Source organism: Nylanderia fulva, unplaced genomic scaffold (assembly GCF_048542155.1).
Source record: "Nylanderia fulva isolate GAGA-0341 unplaced genomic scaffold, ASM4854215v1 Scaffold37, whole genome shotgun sequence".
NCBI classification, from domain to species: Eukaryota; Metazoa; Arthropoda; class Insecta; order Hymenoptera; family Formicidae; genus Nylanderia; species Nylanderia fulva.
In genome coordinates this window covers 1537817-1560912 of record NW_028190444.1, presented here as the reverse complement: position 1 = coordinate 1560912, position 23096 = coordinate 1537817, and the positions used below count along the sequence as shown (strand labels likewise).

The following is a 23096-nucleotide window of genomic DNA, read 5'->3' as shown; positions in this document are numbered from 1 at the left end:
TCTGTAGCAACGTGTGCGTGAAAATGATTGTTTCGTTTGTATTATTTATAAACGCGTTGAAAAAAAAAGAAAAATAATTCTTGAAAAAGACTTGTATATATCGTTCGTGAACTTAATATTAGCCTATTTTTATATTCTTATTAAGAGCTTGAAAAGTCCATTAATTATATATACAGCACTAAAATAAACAAATATTTCATCATACCTGCATTTATAATGATACGACGCAATTGCATACATTTCACGTTTATCGATATATATTAATATTTAACAATCCCTCATAATACGAAATGACTTTCAAATAATAATGTTTGCATGTCATGCAGTTACGCGATTAGTCGGATAATCACACAGCCATATTCATTCGACTTACATGTGTCGCATTAATTATCGCGCATGAAAACAAAATGCTTACTTTGATTTCCGTCTTGATATTAGTGGGAAACCACTTATCCATCCGCGAAATTGTGTTATAGTGATATTGTGGGTATTGAATCTCCATGATGCACACACTCGCTCTGTGTCTCTCGCAATATAAAGAAAAAAAAGACTGAAAAATCTGTAGGATTCACTCGGCCTCGAACAACAAGTTCCCGTTGCGGTGCACACACACACACACACACACACACACACACTCACTCACTCACTTTCCCCCCACAGGCGATCGACGAGAGATTTCGAGGATCGGGATGAATTTTCGTTCGGGGACTCGCCCGATGACGAGGCTCGTCGAAAAATCCTTTACGAAACTCGCCGCTTTCGGCGACTCTTGCGCTCTCTTGCGCGATGTGCAGTCATGGACGCGCGCGCAAAAAGGAAACGAGAAAGAGAGAGAGAGAGAGAGAGCGAAACGGAACGGAACGAAACGAAGCGCAGCGCAGACAGGACCCAACTGGCTGGTGCTGCGGGCCCCCGAATGCCTTGCGGGTCCGCGGGTTCAGGTACCTTGGCTCGGAGTGGGGAGGATAAAAAGGCAAGCCTAGAAAGGACCCAACCAACGTGGAGAGGGAATGCCAGATAAAGATGGTGAGAGGGAACGAAGGGGCGAGAGGGAGGGGAGTTGAGTGGAGGGGAGGTGAACGGAGGCCCGCTTAGTGTGTTTGTGTGTGTGTGTGAAGAGAGAGAGAGAGAGAGAGAGAGAGAGAGAGAGAGAGAGAGAGAGAGAGAGAGAAGACTCTGCTGGGAAGGGGAGAGAAAGAGGAAGGGAGTCTTTTCCATAGTCAGCGGTTGAGAGAAAAAGAGAATGGAAAAGAGACAAGGAGAGGTGGTGGAGGTGTAAGAGGGGTGTATTCTGGGACAGGCTCCCTAAGTGCCGTGAGTCTTACAAAGTTGTATAAAGCGAAAGTTAAGGCAGATTTTAGGGTACAAGCTGGGTGTTGCGACGATTTACAGAATTAAAAATTAAGCGCGAGCAAAATTTAAAACAGATGTAGAAAAAGAATATAAAAAATGAGAAAGATTCAAAAGTCGAAAGAGACGTTAAATCGGAGGAGTAGAAAAACAAAGAAATGTGAATCGGACACGGAAAGTTAAGGCAGATTTTAGGGTATAATCTGGATGTTGCGATAATTTAAAAAATCGAAATTAAGCGCGAGCAAAATTTAAAAAGATGTAGAAAAAGAATATAAAAAATGAGAAAGATTCAAAAGTCGAAAGAGACGTTAAATCGGAGGAGTAGAAAAACAAAGAAATGTGAATCGGACACGGAAAGTTAAGGCAGATTTTAGGGTACAAGCTGGGTGTTGCGATAATTTAAAAAATCGAAATTAAGCGCGAGCAAAATTTAAAAAGATGTAGAAAAAGAATATAAAAAATGAGAAAGATTCAAAAGTCGAAAGAGACGTTAAATCGGAGGAGTAGAAAAACAAAGAAATGTGAATCGGACACGGAAAGTTAAGGCAGATTTTAGGGTACAAGCTGGGTGTTGCGATAATTTAAAAAATCGAAATTAAGCGCGAGCAAAATTTAAACAGATGTAGAAAAAGAATATAAAAAATGAGAAAGATTCAAAAGTCAAAAGAGACGTTAAATCGGAGGAGTAGAAAAACAAAGAAATGTGAATCGGAAACGGAAAGTTAAGGCAGATTTTAGGGTACAATTGCAAAATTAAAAATTAAGCGCAAGCAAAATTTAAAAAAGATGTAAAAAAAAATAATAAAAAAATGAGAAAGAGAGACAGAAAGATTCAAAATTCGGAGGAGTAGAAAAACAAAAAAATGTGAATCGGAAACGATAAAAAAATAGTCATCAGGAAAGAAAAAGGAATACAAGAGAGCTAGAATGTAAGGGTCTACAGAAAATAAAAATAGAGATACAAAGAAGTTCCGGTCAATAGAATGACAATAGGAAAGAAATAACAGATAAGAAAAATTCAGTAATAAAAAAACAGAAAGCGAAACAAAATGCAAAAAAACTGAAACAGAATACAATAAGGAAGATGCGATAACAAGTGAATGGGAAAAAATTTAAACATTAAACAAAGATACATTATTAAAAAATTCAAATTGATTAATTCTTCAATACATATTTTCCGAATTAAAACAAATTAGAGAATCAAAATATCTGTAAAAATAAAAAAAAAAATAATAATACTAATAGTGTCTGGATACAAATTTAAAAATTTGAAATAGTTGTAAAGTTTTATAAATCGATAATTTTGTGAAAAAGTAAGAAAATAATTTTGAATCCTGCGAAATAGATTTAATGTTATTTTTTGATTCACATATTTTAAATGTGTAAAAAAACTACAATTATAGTTGACGAAATAGAATCTTATGATTTAGTTTTTTTTTTGCAAAAAGAGATACATTATAAGTCCTTAAATAATAAATATCAAACTTATGTGTTATATTTAAACAATTAATAAACAAAATCAATGGTATAATCAGACGAAAATATTTAATAAACGAAAGAAATAGTCAGGCTAACTATAACTAATCGACGCAAAATTAAAAAGAAGAAAGAAACGAATACTAAAAACTAGTTCACAAAGTAGATCAACAGATGTACACATTTTTGGACATTTAAGTAGAAACCGGAAGAGAGAGTACAGTCAGCACAGAAATACGAGTAAAGAATAAAAGTTGAAGAAGCAGCGTACAGTCAAAAGGAAAAGGTAGGATCTCGTGTGGGGAAACGAAAGAAAAAGAAAGAGAAGAGAGAGAAAAAAGAAAAAAAGAAAGAAAGAGGAAGAGCAGATATAAAGCATCAAGCAGAAAGCTGCAAGAGGAAACCGACTCCCCTCCGCCCCTATTCAATTATATTTCTTCATCATAAATGCCTATATTGTTACGTTTGTCAATAGCGGGGTAAGCGAGGGTCGGACGGACGTATAATATCTGACTGAATTGTAGCCTGTGATCCTACGTTGTGCCATTCCTGGGTCCTTTGCGAAGGGCCTTGCCTCGGGGACCTCTTTGGAAACTACCTACCATATATCGTTTCGAGGAACCAAATTTCCCAATATAACGCGTATACACAACATACAGAATATTTCGCGACATTTCAAACGACGATTTGCTTTTCGCAAGTTCGTAAAAAAAAAAAAAAGTGGCACTCACCTTGAGAGTGCAGTTGTTATTGTGGTTGACCGGTGGATACGCGGGGTGTCCGGGCATGTGCGGATGGGGGTGTCCCGGATGATGCGGATGATCCGGCATCATACCGCCACCGCCGCCGTGGTGATGCCCGTTGCTGCCCATGCCCTGTCCGGGCTGCAAGGACGCCATAGGGAGTGGCGGGATCGCCGGCGCCGCCGGCGTGCGGTGGCGAGTGCGGGCTGGGTAGGTCGGGGGTGGTGGTGGTGCCGCCGCCACCGGCCCCGCCGCCTCTACCCCCGGTACCGTACGCGTGATGCGGCCCGCCGGGCCCCGGATGATGCGGACTGCTCGAGAGCGAGGGATGGTGAGGGTAGGCTGCGGAGTGGCCCGGATGGTGGGGGTTCATGCCAGCGGTTAACGCGCTCGCCAGTTTGACCGATGAGAGGGTGGGCTCGGGGAGCCCACCGACGGTTTCCAACGGCGAAATAGAGACGGAAGGAGCGACTGCGGGGCGCTCTACTGAAGCCTGGCACCGGCGCTTTTTTTTCCGGTTTTTCGTCGTCAACTGAAACAATTCAATTAAACAATGTTTATAAGCTAACGGATTTATATTTTGTATATACAAATTTTATTTTATATTTAAATAGATACACTGAACAAAAGTCCAGGCACTTTTACGTGGAAACTATTTGTTCAAAGCTCGAGACATTTTTTTTTCCATATTTTTTAAGCGAAAATACACATTAATAGTATACACACGATATTTTGTATTACAAGTGCAGGCAAAGTGGCTTTGTGCGCGAGATGGCCGATCGCACGCCGCCATCTTGCGACGGCACGGTGTGGGAATAGCCGCGTTCAAAGTCATTGTCCACAGCTGAAGCCGTGGGCAATGTATTGCCCACGACTTTAGCCGTGGACAATGACTTTGAACGCGGCTTATTCACTCACCGCGTCGCCGCTCGATGGCGGCGTGGGAAATTGGCCGCTTTCCGCACAGAAAACACGCACACAAAGTGCCACTTTGCCTGCACGTGTAATACAAATACATATTAATGTAAAAATATGTGTAAAATGTAGGTAAAATTGCTACTTTTATGCAAAAATCGCTTGTAATTTTAGATTAAGCGTTTTTGCTTTATTAGAACTTTATTTTATAAACACTTATTCAATAGAACATTATTTTATAACATTTATACATTGCTATAGCATTTCCTATGTATAATTCCATGTTCAGTGGAATATTTTCAATCTTGAATGTATGTAAGAATATATTTCATATGAAATTACATAATCTTCCAATATTGATTATGCTGGATCGCACAGTGTAATTTCACAAAAATATTTTTTTAGCGTACGAATATAATAGATAGAGACATCAATTATTTCTTTCGATAATAATTTAATAATAATTCTTATATTAAATAATAATTATTGTTGAATTTAATAATAATTATTATTCATTTATTATTATTCTTACAAAAATAATCTTTCGTAATTAATGTTCTAAAATAATATATATTTTTTGCATGTTACATTTCGCTATATTAAAAAAAATTCTACTATTCTTCTTCCGTGTGGCTGTTTATAACGAGAATCATTGAAATGCAGAGGCTTCGAAATTTTATTAATTTAGAGGGTACGTTAGAATTCATGGAACCTGACATGTCATCGAAAAGCATGGAACTGAAAAGTATGATTTGCGCGGCACGCCCACCTTAATTAACAATAATTGTCCCGGTAACTCAGCGGGGGTGCCGATCAACCTTCCATTCGAAACTGCTGTCTTTTTGTCCCTAAGGGACAAAAGTAACGAGCGCCCTTTATTCCATCGACTTTAAGAGCGCGGCCAAAGGTATCTTCCGAGATTCTTCCCTTCGATTCTCAGCCCTCAACTTATTTTTTTTTCTTTAATAGAATCGACCGACTCACATCCTGTATACTCGCGCATACATACCGATTAACAAAATAACGACTTTTTGCAGCGACAATCGATAATAAATTCGCATTATTCGCGTATATAATTTTTTTTATTTCCATACGTGATACAAAAATATATAGGAAAAATACTTTCGTTCCAAGGGAGAGAACGCGCTGTATTTCGATAAATGCAGCCCCATTGTACGCGGGGAAAGTAAAAATATCGGTGTGCGACCCTCGGTGGGAGAAAGTAATTAGCGCGCGCGCGCGCGCTGAAGCATATATTATTCCACGATGCAGGCGCACATCGGTACATTGGAACACACTCAGGCTCTTAATACGTATTTAATTAAGTATGCCGTGGCGGGGAGAGAGAGAGAGAAGGGAAGAAAGCGTAGGAGAGAACGCGCGGAGAGAAGGGCGCAGACAGGGCGGGGGTGGGCGAAGGAAGGGGGAGTTTATAGTGGATATCAGTATGGGCAACCATAACTCTCGCGCCTCCGCCAGCGAGAGCAGCGTGCCACTTATACGAGGCACCTACCGCGATGGAATTTCATCCTCGCCGTTACCACATAAATCTCCGATGCATTAATGCCCTTACTGACTCCGCTCGCTCCGCGTTTCTACATGTATACCTACGGCTTCTTCTTAATATGGTTACTTAAGTTTCGCGCGTGTCGCACCGATTCATGTCCATCCGCGATTTCTATGGATCATCGAATGATAGGTCTACCCTTTTTGGCTGCACTAGTTCAGAGTTTATCTCTTTCCTTCCAATGTAGAATAAAAAAGATAAGCTCTGAACTTTTAGTTCGGCTGAAAAGAACCCTTCAGTCAATGAACGAGTATTCGGGAATCCAAAGCAACTTTAAGAAACAAAAAGAACAGATCTAATAACCCTTCAGTCAATGAACGGGTATCCGAAGCAACTTTAAAAATGTTAAACATGTATTGAAACAGAATACAGTTTCGCGTGTGTCACCTGATTCATGTCCATCCGCGATTTCTATGGATCATCGAATGATAGGTCTACCCTTTTTGGCTGCACTAGTTCAGAGTTTATCTCTTTCCTTTCAATGTGGAATAAAAAAGATAAGCTCTGAACTTTTAGTTCGGCTGAAAAGAACCCTTCAGTCAATGAACGAGTATTCGGGAATCCAAAGCAACTTTAAGAAACAAAAAGAACAGACCTAATAACCCTTCAGTCAATAACGGGTATCCGAAGCAACTTTAAAAATGTTAAACATGTATTGAAACAGAATACAGTTTCGCGTGTGTCACCTGATTCATGTCCATCCGCGATTTCTATGGATTATCGAATGAATAGGTCTGCCCTTATTGGCTGCACTAGTTCAGAGTTTATCTCCTTCCTTCTGATTTGGAGTAAAAAGATAAACTCTGAACTATTGCAGTCAGTTCGACTGAAAAGAACAGACTTAATAAACCCTTCAGTCAATGAACGAGTACCCGGAAATCCAAAGCAACTTTAAAAAACAGAATACACTTTCGTGCGTGTCGCCTCGATTCATGTCCGCGATTTCTATGGATTATCGAATTATAGATCTGCCCTTTTTGGCTGTACTAGTTCAGAGTTTATCTCCTTCCTTCTGATGTGGAGCAAAAAGATAAACTCTGAACTATTGCAGTCAGTTCGACTGAAAAGAACAGGCTTAATAATTGACCCTTCGTTCATTGACCCTTCAGTCAATGAACGAATATCCGAAGCAACTTTAAAAATGTTACAAATGTGTTGAAACAAAATACATAAAACCTTCATTGTATCCGACAATTTCTTAAAGTATTATGAAAAAAATGTCAAAGTTCGTACCTAAAAATTATATACATTGATGGAAGGGTGAAAAATAATCCCCGGAGAATTAATCTCCTTAATGTCGAAAGATCGAGACAATAGTTACACATTTTCCGAGAATAATGACTGTACCAATATTCTTGCCGGTGCGATGACGAGTAAATTGGAAACAAAACACTTCTCCGTCGATCGATTCGGCACAAGATCGGTCCTATTGTAATCGATTTAATTTCAAGCACAGACCCCTCTCAATTCGTTCGTTATCAGCGCGCTCCCACGCCGTTTACGAGGCCTGACCTCTCCGGAGACACTGGCTGCTTCTCGCGGAAGCGCGATAGCCGAACGATAACAAGATGATAACGAGGGAATACACCGGTAATTACCGGAATGATAATGACGAGGAGAACGACGAAAGCGCGTGGGTGGAGAAGTAGAGGGAGGGAGGGAGAAAGGCAAAAGAGGAGGGCGATCGACTGTGATAGGGATAATTAACGATCGCAATCGTACGAAAATGAGGACAGGGCGAGTGCGACGACGACGATAACGAGCGGTCCAGCGATCTTATTAGCGATAAGCGCCGATAACGAGGACGCCCCGTTCAGTACGACAGCGAACGGAAAGAAAGTCGGCCTAAGGATTAATGGCGACCCTCAGCTCACGGGGGAGGAATGTTGCATTCCGATGAATGGAACATGAATCTCTCTTCTTCATCGCGGCTTGCACTCTTCAATCGATTTTCAAGGACATGATATATACAGGATGTATTTAAATGAGTGCGAGACACTTTAGATGATTCTTTGTCGAAAATTAAGACGGTTTCTTATAGAGACATATACTCTTATATATCTCTCCCGGAGGAGTTACACTTTTTTAAAGGAAATAAAAATTATTGATTTTACGAAAAAAGACATGAGAAAGTTTCTAAAGAAATTCCTTCTAACGCATGTTTTTAGATGATCATATTCCGGTCTGTTAAAAAGTTCTGATAAAAAATTAAATAAGGGTTGTTAGTTTCATCCCCTTGTAACGATACGGGAAGATAAAAAAATTAATAAATATCCTTTTAATTTTTTCCTTCTCAGGAAGGGCGATAAGAGAGAGTATATATATTTGTATAAAAACTCCCCTTAATTTTCGATAAAGAATCATCTCTTAAAATTTTTCACTTATTTAAATACACCCTCTATATTTGACATGTGAATCGAGTGTGAAAATTAATGTTAAAACAGTATAAAATATAAAACGGTACAAGACGAATTAATTATAAGAAGAAAAGTTTAATCGAAGAAGAAGTTGGACGAAATCCTCTTTTTCGTCGAAGAGAATTTTTTTTCGATCGGCGGTTTACGCCACCCGCATCCGAATTGAATTTAAATATTTCTTGGACACGGACGAACTCTCTTTCGCGAATTGCCGAGTCGTAAAAAAAAAAGAGTCCTCCTCGCCCACAATTCGTCCTCTCCCTATATATCGTGCGATCGCATCCTCGCGAAATTGCTGTTTTGCCTGGAATCGGCGATATTACGAAATCATTGGGGACGTTATTCTTAAGAACCAATAAAATGGTGGTCTCGCGAAATTAATATTGGCGCTATTTTCATTCTTAAAGCTGTTTAATTCGCCGGGTGTCTCTTTACGATCGAAAAGGGAATACGGACGCGCCTCAACATCCTGGCAAGTCAATCTCAAGAAACGACGCCCTTCTTCAATCTTTATGAACGATACAGTCAAATTGGAATGCCGTACTTTTTAATTCTATCCGTCATAGATCCGAAATATTCCGAGAAAAAAAAGGAGAATATTTTATCACAGCCGAACAACGACACTAAAACAATATATAATAAAATAAATAATATAATAAAATAAATTTAATGAATAATCCCGCGGACCCACGAGTACCGGAACTGATTCTGCAAGTGCGTCGTAATCAATTGACGTCGGGGAGAATTCTTAAAATTACGCGACCACTTCCGTCACGGCAAGAATGTCGGGAGAAATTTGTGTCTAGAATTCTTGGTAATTTATTACGGATTTGCAACTTTACTAATTCATTTAATTAGTCTAGCCGTGACTTTCTTCAAATAAGGATCTATATAATACAATTCTCTCAGACATCTTATTTTATACCGCTAAAATAAAGTCCCTTTCTCCGGTCTGCTTGAATTTTCTAAAATAATAAATCAATTTAGAGCTCGTATTTCGGGCACAGCTTACAATGTACTAATCTCCCTTTTCGAGAATATCAAATGTCTTAAGATTATTGCCCTGGTCCCGCACGAAAAAACATGGTCATTCCCTGAAAACACGCCCGAGGCGAGCAGGGATCGATGTGGGGATGTAATGATAAGTTCAGGCCGGTAATCACCGGTGGGAGAAGGACAGCCCGCTTGGAAGACACTGAAAATAATCTAATTATTGGCGAGGACGATTATAGTGATTAGGCACGTCGCGGCGGCCTCTTCCCTGTTTGCCACGCACGATTCACCTATTATAAGTGTATTCTAGGAGGGAAGCACAAATGAAAAGGCGAGCTCTCCTCTCTTCTCGGACCAATGAAACACATCGCACAGGCGGACGAAGGCAACGAGAGAGAGAAAGAGAGAGAGAGAAACAACAACGAGGGACCGCGGCACGCAATTACCGAGGAATCCAGACGAAGGAAGAAAGTGGCTTTTTTCCATGTATTGGCCCGCCATCTTTGCTGAATTTGTTTGACGCGATCCTCAGAAATTTCGAAACGGAACAACAATTCGAGAGAGCGCTAAGTTGTTCCTCCGTTGCTTCTTATTAGAGATCTTTGCAAGTCGGATTTGGTTTGTTAACTTTATGCGAGGATTTTCAGGTTCATTACTCCTTTTACGTTCTTGGGAAAGGAGACTCTCTTATCAATTGATGAAGCCTTTATATTTCTACGATCTTTAAATAACAAATTTTTAAATTGACATCTTAATCAAAAGAAATTAATTTAGAGATTTATAAATTTGTCCGTGTTATAAATTCCTCGAAATTAAATAGAAAAGGAATTTAATTATGGATAACTACCAAAGTTATTTATAGGAATCATTAAGAATCAAATCACTATATAATGTCACCGCAAGAAGTAGAGAGAATAATGGTTTCATAGTTTAAATTCCTGCAAAGATATATTTATGTTTCTCCGGAAATGCATAAAGTATTTCTTAAAATTGATTCTATTATTTTATTTTTAGACATAGTCATTAAATACCCATTTAAATACCCAATAAATAGCCTCGTCAAAAAATGTGTATACATATTTTAATTTACAGAATGTATCTAAATAAATGCAAAAAATTTTAGATGATTCTTTGTCAAAAATTAAGAGGAGTTTCTTATATAAACATATTTACTCTTATATCCCTCCTTGAGGATTAAGTTTTTATTTTTTTTTTTGATATAAGAGTATATGTTATATAAGAAACCCCTCTTAATTTTCGACAAAGAATCATCTCCTAAAATTTTCGCACTTTAAATACATCCTGTATAATGTATGATAATGATATGTAAAATGTGTATATAATAAGTTAATAAATAAAATATGTGCATATATTATTTCTTTAACATGTAGAGATCACACTTAAATAAAATGCAATAAGATAATGCACTCTTATATCCCTCCCTGAGGATTAAGTTTTTATTTTTTTCTCAAATTTCAGACAAATTAAAAAAATAAAACTTGATGGATATTTTCCGTTTCATTTATGGAGGGATATAAGAGTATATGTTTATATAAGAAACCCTTCTTAATTTCCAACAAAGAATCATCTAAAATTTGTTACACTTATTTAGATACCCTGAATAATTATTAATAATATAAAAATTGTGTATATAATAAATAAATAAATAAAATATGTGTATATATTATTTCTCTGACATGTAGCGATGACACTTAAATAAAATACACAATGAGATAATGTTTTGGGGGCTTGTAATCGAATCTCCGGAGATGCGAGCCGCAGTGCGCAATAAAATTAACGTCTATCGGTCAAGGTAAGTGCGGCGCGCATTAGACAAGGCGGTCGAGAGGCAGGCGGAGATCAGGAAACGTCGGAAACGGGGCGGGCGTGGTGAGAGCGTTGGAAGCCTAATTGGCCGAAATTAGCAAGTTTAGTCATTAGCGGAGTTTCCGACGGTGGCGGCGGCGGTGGCGGGTTCACTTGACTCCACTTCCTGGGAAAGGAAGGCCGGAAGGAAGGTGTGTACAGCCCGTCGCCATCGGTCGCCCACCGACACGCTGCTACACTGGATGACAAGAGCGAGTGGCACGCGCGATTCACGGCTTTCGTTACGACTCTTCCAACTCCGAACAATGCCTGATCAGCGGGACGATTAACGATCTTTCCTCTAGGGGATGATGCCGACTGTGTTTTATCGACAAATATTATTTCCATTTAACTATTTATTGGGATCTGACATCTGTAGTCACGACATCTGGTGGTGAGAAATAAAAGCAGAAGCCCAGTATAATCAGGTGTTTTTTTATGAATTTATTTATAATTAAATATTGTATGCCCTGCTTGACTTCACCTTTAATGAATTTTCTTCGGGATTTGTACCAGCTCTATTATAAATGCTTTGCATATTAATAAACATAATAAATAAAATATCACATTATGTTATAATAACACTATATTAAACGTGGGCTCTCGGCGCCATGTTGATGACGTATGCATAGATTCCGCACATATGTCAGATCCCAATACAGAATGAAAAATCCTTCATCAGAATTTAAGTATTCGTAACAACAAATCTAGAATACTATATACGTATAGAAAAATCCCAACAAAGTTAAATAATTATAGTTTTCTTATCGGTTAGGTTAATATAGGTTGACCTATAATTATTTAACTTTTTTTAGTTTTTTTAATATACATATATATGTAGTAGCCCAGATTTGTTTTATTATAAATACTTAAATTCCAGTGAAAGATTTTTCCTAATAAAATAAAAAAATTTCCTATTAAAATAAAAACTTAATTTTTAGCCCTCCCTCTTTAGAAAAGTGTAACTCCTCAGGGAGGAACATATAAGAGTATATGTTTATATAAGAAACCTCTCTTAATTTTCGACAAAGAATCATCTCAAATTTTTCGCGCTTATTTCGACGAACCCTGTATATTAAAATATGTATACACATGTGTCTGACAAGGCAATTAATTTCGGAACGACTATATCTAAAAATAAAATAACAGACTCAACAAATAGTTAAATGACAGTCAGCATCCCCTAAAACGAGTATCGAACGATGCGTTTCGATTCGTCGCGATCGAAGCCCAGCTCAACCTCTGCATTACTTTGTATCCTATTGCGGTCGCGGCTTATCAGCGCGGAGCTTATCGCGATCGCGAGGAAAAAGTTGCGCCGCCCGAGGATCGATGACCCACTCGAGGCGGCCTCGGGTCGGGTGTAAGGTGTAATACGCTTTAAATACGGCACGTCAAAGGCGTTGATATCGCGGTGCAGGCCGATGGCGACGTGCAGGCCGCAGGATTCCAAGGGAAACAGTTATTTGCGGTCTCGGTGCGCTCACACGCGCCTGACACACTCGTGCCTGGGACACTCTGCTAACGATATTACGGTACATACTTTATCTCCGGGTATCTCCGATGTCCTAAAGTTCTCGGGGAACCTTGCCCGATCGCGAGCCAACCGATCAACCACCTTCCATCAGCGAGATAAGGTTCTTCTCATTCACGCAGCTGCTATGATCAGTCTAGCCACGAATATTTCATACTTAATTTAAAATCCATTTTTTGTAAAAAAAAAAAAAGTAAAAAAATATAATTAAATCGTAGTAAGTCAAGGCTCTTATTAAATTATAATAAATTTGGTAAAAGGCTGTTAAGAGCAGTAAATATAAAAATTCAAATTATGTTTGAAAGTAAAGTCATATATAAAAATAATATTCTTTAATCTAATGTCTAATAATGAATTACAATAAAAGGTGACAAAAATGGTTATAAAATGGTTTAATACAATTATTGTCACCTTTTATTGTAACTCATTATTAGACATTAGATTAAAGAATATTATTTTAATATATGACTTCACTTTCAAACATAATTTTATTAAAAAAATATAATAATATTTCCAAGAACGTCGAACTAAATTTGTATTGGATGAAACAAGAACGAGTTCTCGCATCGGCTGTTGCTGAAGACGAGAGAGAAGAGAAGAGCGTCTCGTCTCCGTGCAGGGCTGGGAGGCAATTACAAAATTGCAAAAATTAACCATAAAAAAGATATGTCGAGCGGCATACCGGCGCTACCCATAAAGTTCGCCGGACAGCGGCCAATCGGCGCGCTTTTTTGGCGTTTACGACCAATCACGTGGGAGAACGCCGGGTATTATATATATGCGCGTGCGGGTGGATTCTCTCCCGCGGAAAGAAAATTGCACGGCGATTCGAAATGCCGCTGTAAAACATCTCTGCCCCCGCCCATCTCTCCTTATCCACATTTCTTCCCGCCATTCCTCCCCGGCAACCCTTTTGCTCCTTCGCGAGTATGAATCCGTCAGTTGGAATGACGAAGGGGAATTCGCATTAAATCATATTTTCTCTACGCTGCGTCTCCCGACAATTGTGTCTTAAATATCACAGGGATGGCGAAAAATATATATATATATATATATATATATATATATCGCTCGGCGATATTCTCCCTCCTCGCTAATCGTCGCGCATATCGTTTTATTCGTTATATCGGCGAATGAACAATGCGCGCGCGCGCGCAGTCTCCGCTCAATTAAGCAGTCCGATTTTTCGATAATCTGCGGCCACGTGTTGCGCCGCGATAATTATTTCTATCGACGCGACAATATTGCGCTCGCGGGCCGCAATTATTTATCGTTACTTTAACAACGTAAAGTTAAAATTTGTATCGTCTAAAAAAATTTTTTTTCAAAGAGCTATTCAAATTATCTCAATAGACCCATGCGAATTTTTCACGAACCTAGAACGAAAAAATTCTATATGTATAGATTTTTAAATAAGTGCAAAAAATTTTAGATGATTCTTCGTCAAAAATTAAGGGTTTTTTATATAAATTAATTTCATATAATAATTTTTCATATAAAAACAATTGATTTTACGAAAAAAAGAAAAGAAAAAAGTTTCTGAAGGAATCAAGCTTTCTAACGCATATTTTTAGATGATCACATTCCGGCTCCTCAAAAGGTTCTAATAAAATATTATAGGACTTTCCTATATAACGATACAGGAGAATTAAAAAAGTATAAATAAATATTCCTTTTACTGGTAAAAAATATCCATCAAATTTTTTAACCCAAAATTTGAAGAAAAAAAAAATGAAAACCTAATCTCTTCTTTGAAAGAGTGTAACTTCTCAGGGAGAGATATAGGACTATAAATTTATATGAAAGACCCTCCTTAATTTTCGACAAAGAGTACATCATCTAACATTGTCTGCCCTCATTTGGAATCACCCTCTTTAATAAATTCCCGAAAAATTTGAGTGCAAAAAAATAAAAAATAAGAAAAAAAAAAAAAAGAAAGACTGCGTTTCTGCAAATGACGAAGGCAGCCGGGCGGTACACGGTGTTTTTGATGAGCGCATTAATTCCGTTCGGAATTCGGATGAATGCATTAATTCCCTTCTGACCTCGTTGTACAAAATGCGCACCCTACGAATCAACAATGCCAGCCGGGCGAGCCGGCATACGTTATATTCTCACGCATCCACACGCGTGCGTATACGCGCGTGTGCGCAAGCGCGCCCGTTGGGCATCAGCTGCCGTACGAGGGTCCTTAATTATTCTATTAAACAGGCCGCGGTCTTATTGTAATGCGTGCGCGTTTGCGCGCGCACGTACACGTATACGTGTGCACGCGGGCGAGTACGTGTACGTGTGTGTGCGTGTACGAGCCCTGAATGGAACCATAAATTTATTGTGTCGAAGAGGAGATTGCCGGGACCGAAGAAAGCTGTTTGGCGCAATTGAATGCGAGTTGCGGTATTGTGCGCCCGAATCGAACCCCCTGCCCCCTCCCCCTTCCCCCTAGATCAATTCGTCCGGATGCTCTTTTTTCATTACGCGCGTGTATCGCACCGCAACGATCGATCGATCCGCGACGTTGGCGTCTCCCGAGGACATCGATGGTTTATCATTATAATTGCCCCTGAAACGAATCGGAATATGTCTCGTCGTCAGCGAATAATATCTCGAATTTTTATTTATAATTTCATTTGTAATTACGTACCTATAGAAGACAAGCCAAGTAGCAAACTGTCAAAATGACATTTTGACGTTTATGACGTCATTAGACGTCAAAATGACACGTGCTCGCTATATGGAAAATGTCTCTCGATTACTATATATTAATTTTCTCATATGATTTTTTTTAAAATCACTTTCGGATTATAAAAACCGAAAGGTACAAACACACTGCGAATAATATCCCGAATTTTCATTTATAATTTTATTTGTAATTACGTACCTATAGAAGACAAGCCAAGTAGCAAACTGTCAAAATGACATTTTGACGTTTATGACGTCATTAGACGTCAAAATGACACGTGCTCGCTAAATGGAAAAGGTCTCTCGATTACTATATATACTAATTTTCTCATATGATTTTTTTTTTTAAATCACTTTCGGATTATAAAAACCGAAAGGAAACAAACACACTGCGTATTTTCCATTTGGAGAAATTTTATAATGGCTGTGGTCGAGAATCTCAAAAATCCGTCCGATCCAATCTCGGATCTACGTCCTTGTCCGTCGCAGAAAAACAAAAAAAAGGAAAAAAAAAAAAAATAAAACGCGAAACAATTTGCGCGAACGCGGGTGTTTCCCCGGAAATCCCCCGTCAGAGGATCCACCCGGTATATCCAGTTCTCCCGATTCGCCCCGTAAAGTAATGATTTCAATTTCGCGAGATCGCCGCCAGCAGCTACCAAGGGTGCCTCCCCCCCCCTCCCCCTCGCCATTTCCCCCTCTCCTACTCGCGCTCAAAGATTCGGATTAAGCGGACTAAGGAAATTCAATATCAGTAGCTGAGATGGGCACATAAAATTACTGACTGCCACTTCGCCTTAATTTGCGTAGTAAAGTTGCGCCGCCTCGGCGAAGCAAACCACCTCCCTCCTACCCCTCTTCCTCCCCCGCTCCACGTACCCCCCTTGTGACTCTCCCTCACCCCTTTCGCCCCGACGCTTTCGTGTAAAACTAAGGGATTATGATTCGGTTATTGGCTCCCGGCGCATTTTAGTGCGTAATTGGATGAAATTTGCAGCACCGCTACGATGTCGCCTCGCTAACTTACCCTCTCCCCTTCCCCTTCTTTTCGAACCCGTCTCCTTCCCCTAATGATATGAAATACGAGCACCATATTGCGAGAAAGCAGGCTCGTTTCTTAGCCTCGGCGATGTTCATTCCAATATAAGTTTCGCTATTGTAGGCTGGAATTTATTAATCAAAAAGGTAGAGAAGACGAGAAAACAAAGGAACAAACGAATGAATGAATGAGAATAAACTCTAGAAGATGACATATAACAGAGATCAAAAATTTCTAATCAAAAATAAACATTAATAATTAATTTTCTCTCTTTCTTCATAGTCTCTATTAAATCGCCATTAAAGGGATGCGCTGACTAGGTCTGTGACAAATATTATTTTTATTTAACTCTTTATTGATTATAAAGAATGAAAAATCCTTTACTAGAATTAAAATTTTCATAATAACAAATCTAGGCTACTACATATGTATACAAAATGAACAAGAAAGCTAAAATGTAAAATAATTACAGTTTTGAATTGGGTCAACCTAACTTAAACGATAAGAAAACTGTAATTACTTAACTTTCTTGGTTTCCTTTTATATATACACATATAATAGCCCAGATTTGTTATTATGAATACTTGAATTCTAGTAAAAGATTTTTCATTCTGTACAGCTAATAAAGAGTTAAATGAAAATAATATTTGTCGATAAAACAGACCTAACCGGCATCTCCTCAAAGCACAAAATTATCACTATCAATGACTGAGGCTCCTGTATGATTTGTTACTATGAATACTTAAAGTCTAGTAAAGAATTTTTCATTCTGTACAGCTAATAAAGAGTTAAATAAAAATAATATTTGTCGATAAAACAGACCTAACCGGCATCTCCTCAAAGCACAAAATTATCACTATCAATGACTGAGGCTCCTGTATGATTTGTTACTATGAATACTTAAAGTCTAGTAAAGAATTTTTCATTCTGTACAGCTAATAAAGAGTTAAATGAAAATAATATTTGTCGATAAAACAGACCTAACCGGCATCTCCTCAAAGCACAAAATTATCACTATCAATGACTGGGGCTTCTGTATGATTTGTTATTATGAATACTTGAATTCTAGTAAAGGATTTTTCATTCTGTACAGCTAATAAATAGTTAAATGAAAATAATATTTGTCGATAAAACAGACCTAACCGGCATCTCCTCAAAGCACAAAATTATCACTATCAATGACTGGGGCTCCTGTATGGGGTAGATACCAACGAAATCGAGTCGCACAAGTAACTTAATCGATCGGAGCGTCCCGGGACGGACGACCCTCCCAAGACATGATCTTCAAACCCTGTAGAATCCAGCGAGCAAATTTATGGCGGGACACCCCCAGCAAACACACGGCGCGTAAATGTAGCCGCGTATGAAATTGCGGCGATTGAAACCCTTCTCTCCTGCCTCAATCGTGGCGGTCGAGGATACAACGCATCCTATCTCTGCCTCTTTTTAGCCGTCTCCGACGAAACAATCTGAAGCATGACGGACGCTTGCTTGTTGTCAGCCGCGCGTTCGCTTTAGGTTTACAAGTTTGAATGAAAAAAAAAATCTATTACACGGAAATCACGACGCAACGACTCTCTTGAAACTTTCGTGAGAACGGCCGATACGCAGACAAGAGTCTGAAAATTTATAAAGTTGCTTTTTGAGCGTATACACATCTCATTTCAACTTAGATGGGCGGCCAGGAAATGAATAAATATTGAAGAGATATGTATAAGAGAAAATTCAATATATTAATATATTAAAATTAAATTAAGGAATATAACAATAAATTTGAATATGTAAAAAATAATATATAATTAATAAAATTGATAAGATTAAATATTAAAAATCTAAGGATATGTTTGATATATAAGAAACGATCTCTAAAATTTGATTATCGCTTTGAGAATCTAAATTGGCAACCATCTCGCAATTTTTTTTATTTAAGAATTGAAATATGCTTTTACACGGACGAATCCGCAAGATGTTGCACACGGCGGGTTTTCCCCTTGAAAATCGGGCCGATAGTCGCCACAGTAGAAAAATTAAATTGGCTTTTGGGAAAACGAGGGCGTGATAAATCTGAAAAAATATGTGTTTGACAGATATTGCCCGTCTCAGCGCCCGTTTCTCTACTTTCCAATAACGACAGCCTGTACACACCGTCCTCCTCCCTGGTTTTCTTTTCTTTCGATGAAAACTCTACCCCTGCGAAATTCCTCATCTCCATTTGTGGCCTTCCTTCTTTTTTTACAGTTAGTTTAATATTATTTTAGAACGTGCGACGCACATACACATTGGACCTTTTGTACTTAATACTTTGCCTAAGTAGGTGTATTTCATAAGGTCACCATATATGGTAAAATATTCTTCTATTTTTTTATCATCTTTTGTCTAACGATCTTTTATTCCTGTCAACTGTCATTTTCCTTTTTTTATCTCACAAAGAAAAATCTCTCGTTTCTGTTTCGAACATGTGTGTTTTTCCACATGCCAATACCCCCAATGAGCTTACATATGCTGAAGACTAAAATACAAATTTTTGTTATAAAATTCCTTTTTTTTCCCTACATATTTCATCCCTCTATTTCTATTTTATTATCCCCGCCCTCTCTCCTTCAATCTTCATGCAAAATTACCATACCTCGAGGTAACAGCTGTCGCAGCCGCCGTCACCATCTGATAAACTGATAGTAGACACACACTGACACACTAGCTCTGTTTCCCTCTCTTTTCGAGTTAGCTCGGAAGACATTCGATGTCGCGTGTTTTTATTCCGAAAACGTATACAATACGAACAATACGATAATTCCTACGATTAACTCTCCATTCTCGCAACAACGCGATATTTTCACGCGCGAGGGTTGTTTCTCCCTCTCTCCCCCGCCCTCTCTCTCTCTCTCTATCTCTCTCGTTTCTCGAATAACAATTCAATTCGAAGCAGCAACGCAGCTGCCACTGTTAATACGCTATTTTCCGTTCCGCAAGTGCGTCGCAGCTTCGACGATACACGTATACATGTATAATTTCCAAGGGGGGTGAAATCCTTCCACTATTTATGTCATTCTCGTCTCAAAGTTGAGCTGGGTATTGTTACGGTTAACGACGAATAGGAGTGAGTTGTCCTATCTAGCATAAAATGGAATTAGGATTTTTTTTCCCTTAAGGGAATGCTGATTATAGGTCTGTTTTATCGATAAATATTATTTTCATTTAACTCTTTATCATAGCTATACAGAATGCAAAATCATTTACTAGAATTAAAATATTCATAATAACAAATCTGAGCTATTATATAAAAAGAAACCAAGAAAGTTAAATAATTTCAGTTGTATTATCGTTTAGATTAGATTAGGTTGACCCAAATCAAAAGATATAAAAACTGTAATTATTTTAGCTTTCTTTATTTTTTAATATACATATGTAGTAGCCCAGATTTATTATTACGAGTACTTAAATTCTAGTAAAGGATTTTTCATTCTGTATAGTCAATAAAGAGTTAAATAAAAATAATATTTGTCGATAAAACAGACCTATATAGTCAGCGCATTCCTTTAAAGGGTGCGTAGACTCTCGATCGCGAAGAATCGACAAGTTGGCAATCCGATGGAAAAGGGGATCTAATGCTCGTGCGAAACCCGAATATTTTGGCTATTATATAAAAAGAAACCAAGAAAGTTAAATAATTTCAGTTGTATTATCGTTTAGATTAGATTAGGTTTACCCAAGTCAAAAGATATAAAAACTGTAATTATTTTAGCTTTCTTTATTTTTTAATATACATATGTAGTAGCCCAGATTTATTATTACGAGTACTTAAATTCTAGTAAAGGATTTTTCATTCTGTATAGCCAATAAAGAGTTAAATGAAAATAATATTTGTCGATAAAACAGACCTATATAGTCAGCGCATTCCTTTAAAGGGTGCGTAGACTCTCGATCGCGAAGAATCGACAAGTTGGCAATCCGATGAAAAAGGGGGTCTAATGCTCGCGCGAAACCCGAATATTTTGGTTCATCGATACTCGAGGGCTTCCCTCCCTCTCCCCCACCCCTTGGTCGACGCGACAACAGCTAGAGAGAGGAGATCGCAGTCCGTTGGGAAGACCGGCGGACGATTAACGAGCGTCACATTCGTCAAACCGTGACTAGCGTCAAGAGCTGCTGGGTGATACGTGTAACGAGCTAATTAACTTAATTTATCGCCGTTTGACGGAGATCCAATCGCAGATGCGCGCCACGTTAATTGTAGGTCCATTAGCTGCCGATACGATCGTATATACGTATACCGTCCCTGTGCTCTCTAACGATCGCTTTACAGCTCGTTTCGTCGATAGCTCCCATGTTCATCGAAAGCCGTCCCTTTCTCTCTCTCTCTCTCTCTCTCTCTCTCTCTCTCTCTCTCTCTCTCTCTCTCTCGTTCTCCGTTTTCCTTTTCCCTCTTTCACCCTCTCTCTCCCGATTTTTCTCGGTCTGTATCGTTCTATTTTTTTTCATTTACTCGCTCTCTCGCTCTTTGCCTCTTCAAGTATGATATGAGCACTCGATGAGAAATTATAATCGGTAAATTGACATCTCTCTAACGCGTTAGTTAAGTTCTTTAAATAAAAAATCTTACTAGAATCTAATAAGTTGAGGAACCACCTCGGTGAAGTTGGCACCTCATCTTTTGTATTATATATATATGAAAACAAATAAATAAAAAAATTATCTTTTTAAAGTTCTGAGAGTGCACCCCGAAGAGTTCTAGAGTTCCTTATTAATTTTGAAAATAGTTTTGGCGAATTAAGCCAAAAAAACTATTGTAGAATTTTGGGGGTGCTATTTCACACAATGATGAAATGTTAATTCAATACTGTTTAATCGCGTATTTATCTCGAAGGTAAATCATAAATTTAATTATACTGATTTTTAGGGAATTGTATTATATTAAAAATGCACTAGTTTGAATCTCTGAAAATTGGTATCATTTTTTAAAAAACTTTTTTTTAAGTGCACCCCGAATTTTTTATTAATTTTGAAATTAGTTCTGGCGAATTAAGCCGAAAAAACCGATTGTGAATTTTCGGGGTGCTTCATAAAATTTTTAAATCAGTGAATCTTTCATTGAAATTTTCATTAATTTTTACAAGTTTTTTTTCGCGTATCGTAAGATGTCGTTCTGGCGCATTAATAGATAGCATGTTTGTTAATTAGTCGATTCGTCGATTTATCGATCCGACTACTACTATTACTCTGTATACGATTGGATAAATGAGCTTTACTTATTAACGTAGAACTTTCCGAGTGGATTTCCGACGGTTAAAACGAAACAAAATGCGAGACAAAATGCGATTGCCTCGTGTATAATAATTTATTTATTCATTAACGATTCATACACTTTTATACGTTTCACATTTAAAGGTAAAAAAATTTATTGTTAAAAAAAGATGTAGAAATAATTAGAATAATTTAACTGGAAATAAAAAATATATGTTTGTGTGTGAGAGAGAGAGAGAGAAATATGTGTATAATTTAATCCAGACAAGATTACTGATGTAATTGACAATAATTGGAAAAGGACAATAGGCCGCTGACGAAACGTTTCGCAACAAGTTCCGTAAACAAGTTAATTCCTAATAAAATCTATTTGTGGAAAGTCTAGTCTTTTTCATGACAGTCTCTTCGACTTAGAGAATGAGCCGAATTCTCAAATCGCGATCGAATCGATAAATGTAAGACAACGGAGATTATTTATTATTTATAGTCTTTACCTAAAATAAGCCGTCTTTAATATTTTCGCGCGTATACATGTATAGAAAAATTAAAAATATCATTACTTTCTAATTTGTAAAATGCTAAAATTTCGGCAATATGCACACCCCAATTTTGAGAATTCACTCAAATAACGTCCGATCGCGAGGTGATCCCTGAGCAACGGCAGCTTCTCGCGGTCTCCAAGGGGATGGAGAAGACGAAGGTAGGGGGCAAGGGGGAGGGGGGAAGGGAAAGGAGAGCACAAGAGAGGCGCCGGGGAGACACCCGCAATTTCGTGATTGCTTTTCAGACGACACTTTGTACACTCATGGACAGCAGCAACCAACTCATTACGGTAATGACACGTGTGCATCAATTCGCATTAATATTCTAATGGACACGAGGGAGGGGAGGAAGGGTGGAAGGGTGGCGGGGGAGGTGCACACAGACGCGGAACGAGTCGCGTTCGTGTGGGTGGCGGAGAGAGGGGTAGGGGAGGGGGAGGGAGGAGGGGGAGGCCGCGACGGAAGATGCGGCAGAAAGAAAACAACGTGACGGCGTGGAGAAGGATCGTACGCCGTCTCTGGTAAATAACGCCAATTAATTAACTCTTTGCGCACCGGCTATAATTGGACCCCGGCTCTGGCGGCCATCTTCGCGCGTCCCGTCCGTAACAAATAAGACATTCGAGACGCGCGACGCGTACGGTTAGTCACGCGGATCCTTCTTATCAAATGAAATGTACTTGATATATAAGAATTAATTTAGAATTTTTTTTCGCGATTTAGTCCGA

The 23096-nt window shown here is 38.4% G+C and overlaps 1 protein-coding gene across 1 annotated transcript in view; it reads right to left on the bottom strand.

Moving 5' to 3' along the window:
• LOC114945082 (uncharacterized) overlaps window positions 1-23096 on the bottom strand; it is a 101910-nt gene that overhangs the window by 45611 nt on the left and 33203 nt on the right. The window contains 2 exon segments of the mRNA XM_085485439.1: window positions 3561-3722; window positions 3724-4104. Of these exon segments, the coding sequence (XP_085341565.1) occupies window positions 3561-3722; window positions 3724-4104 (543 nt within the window).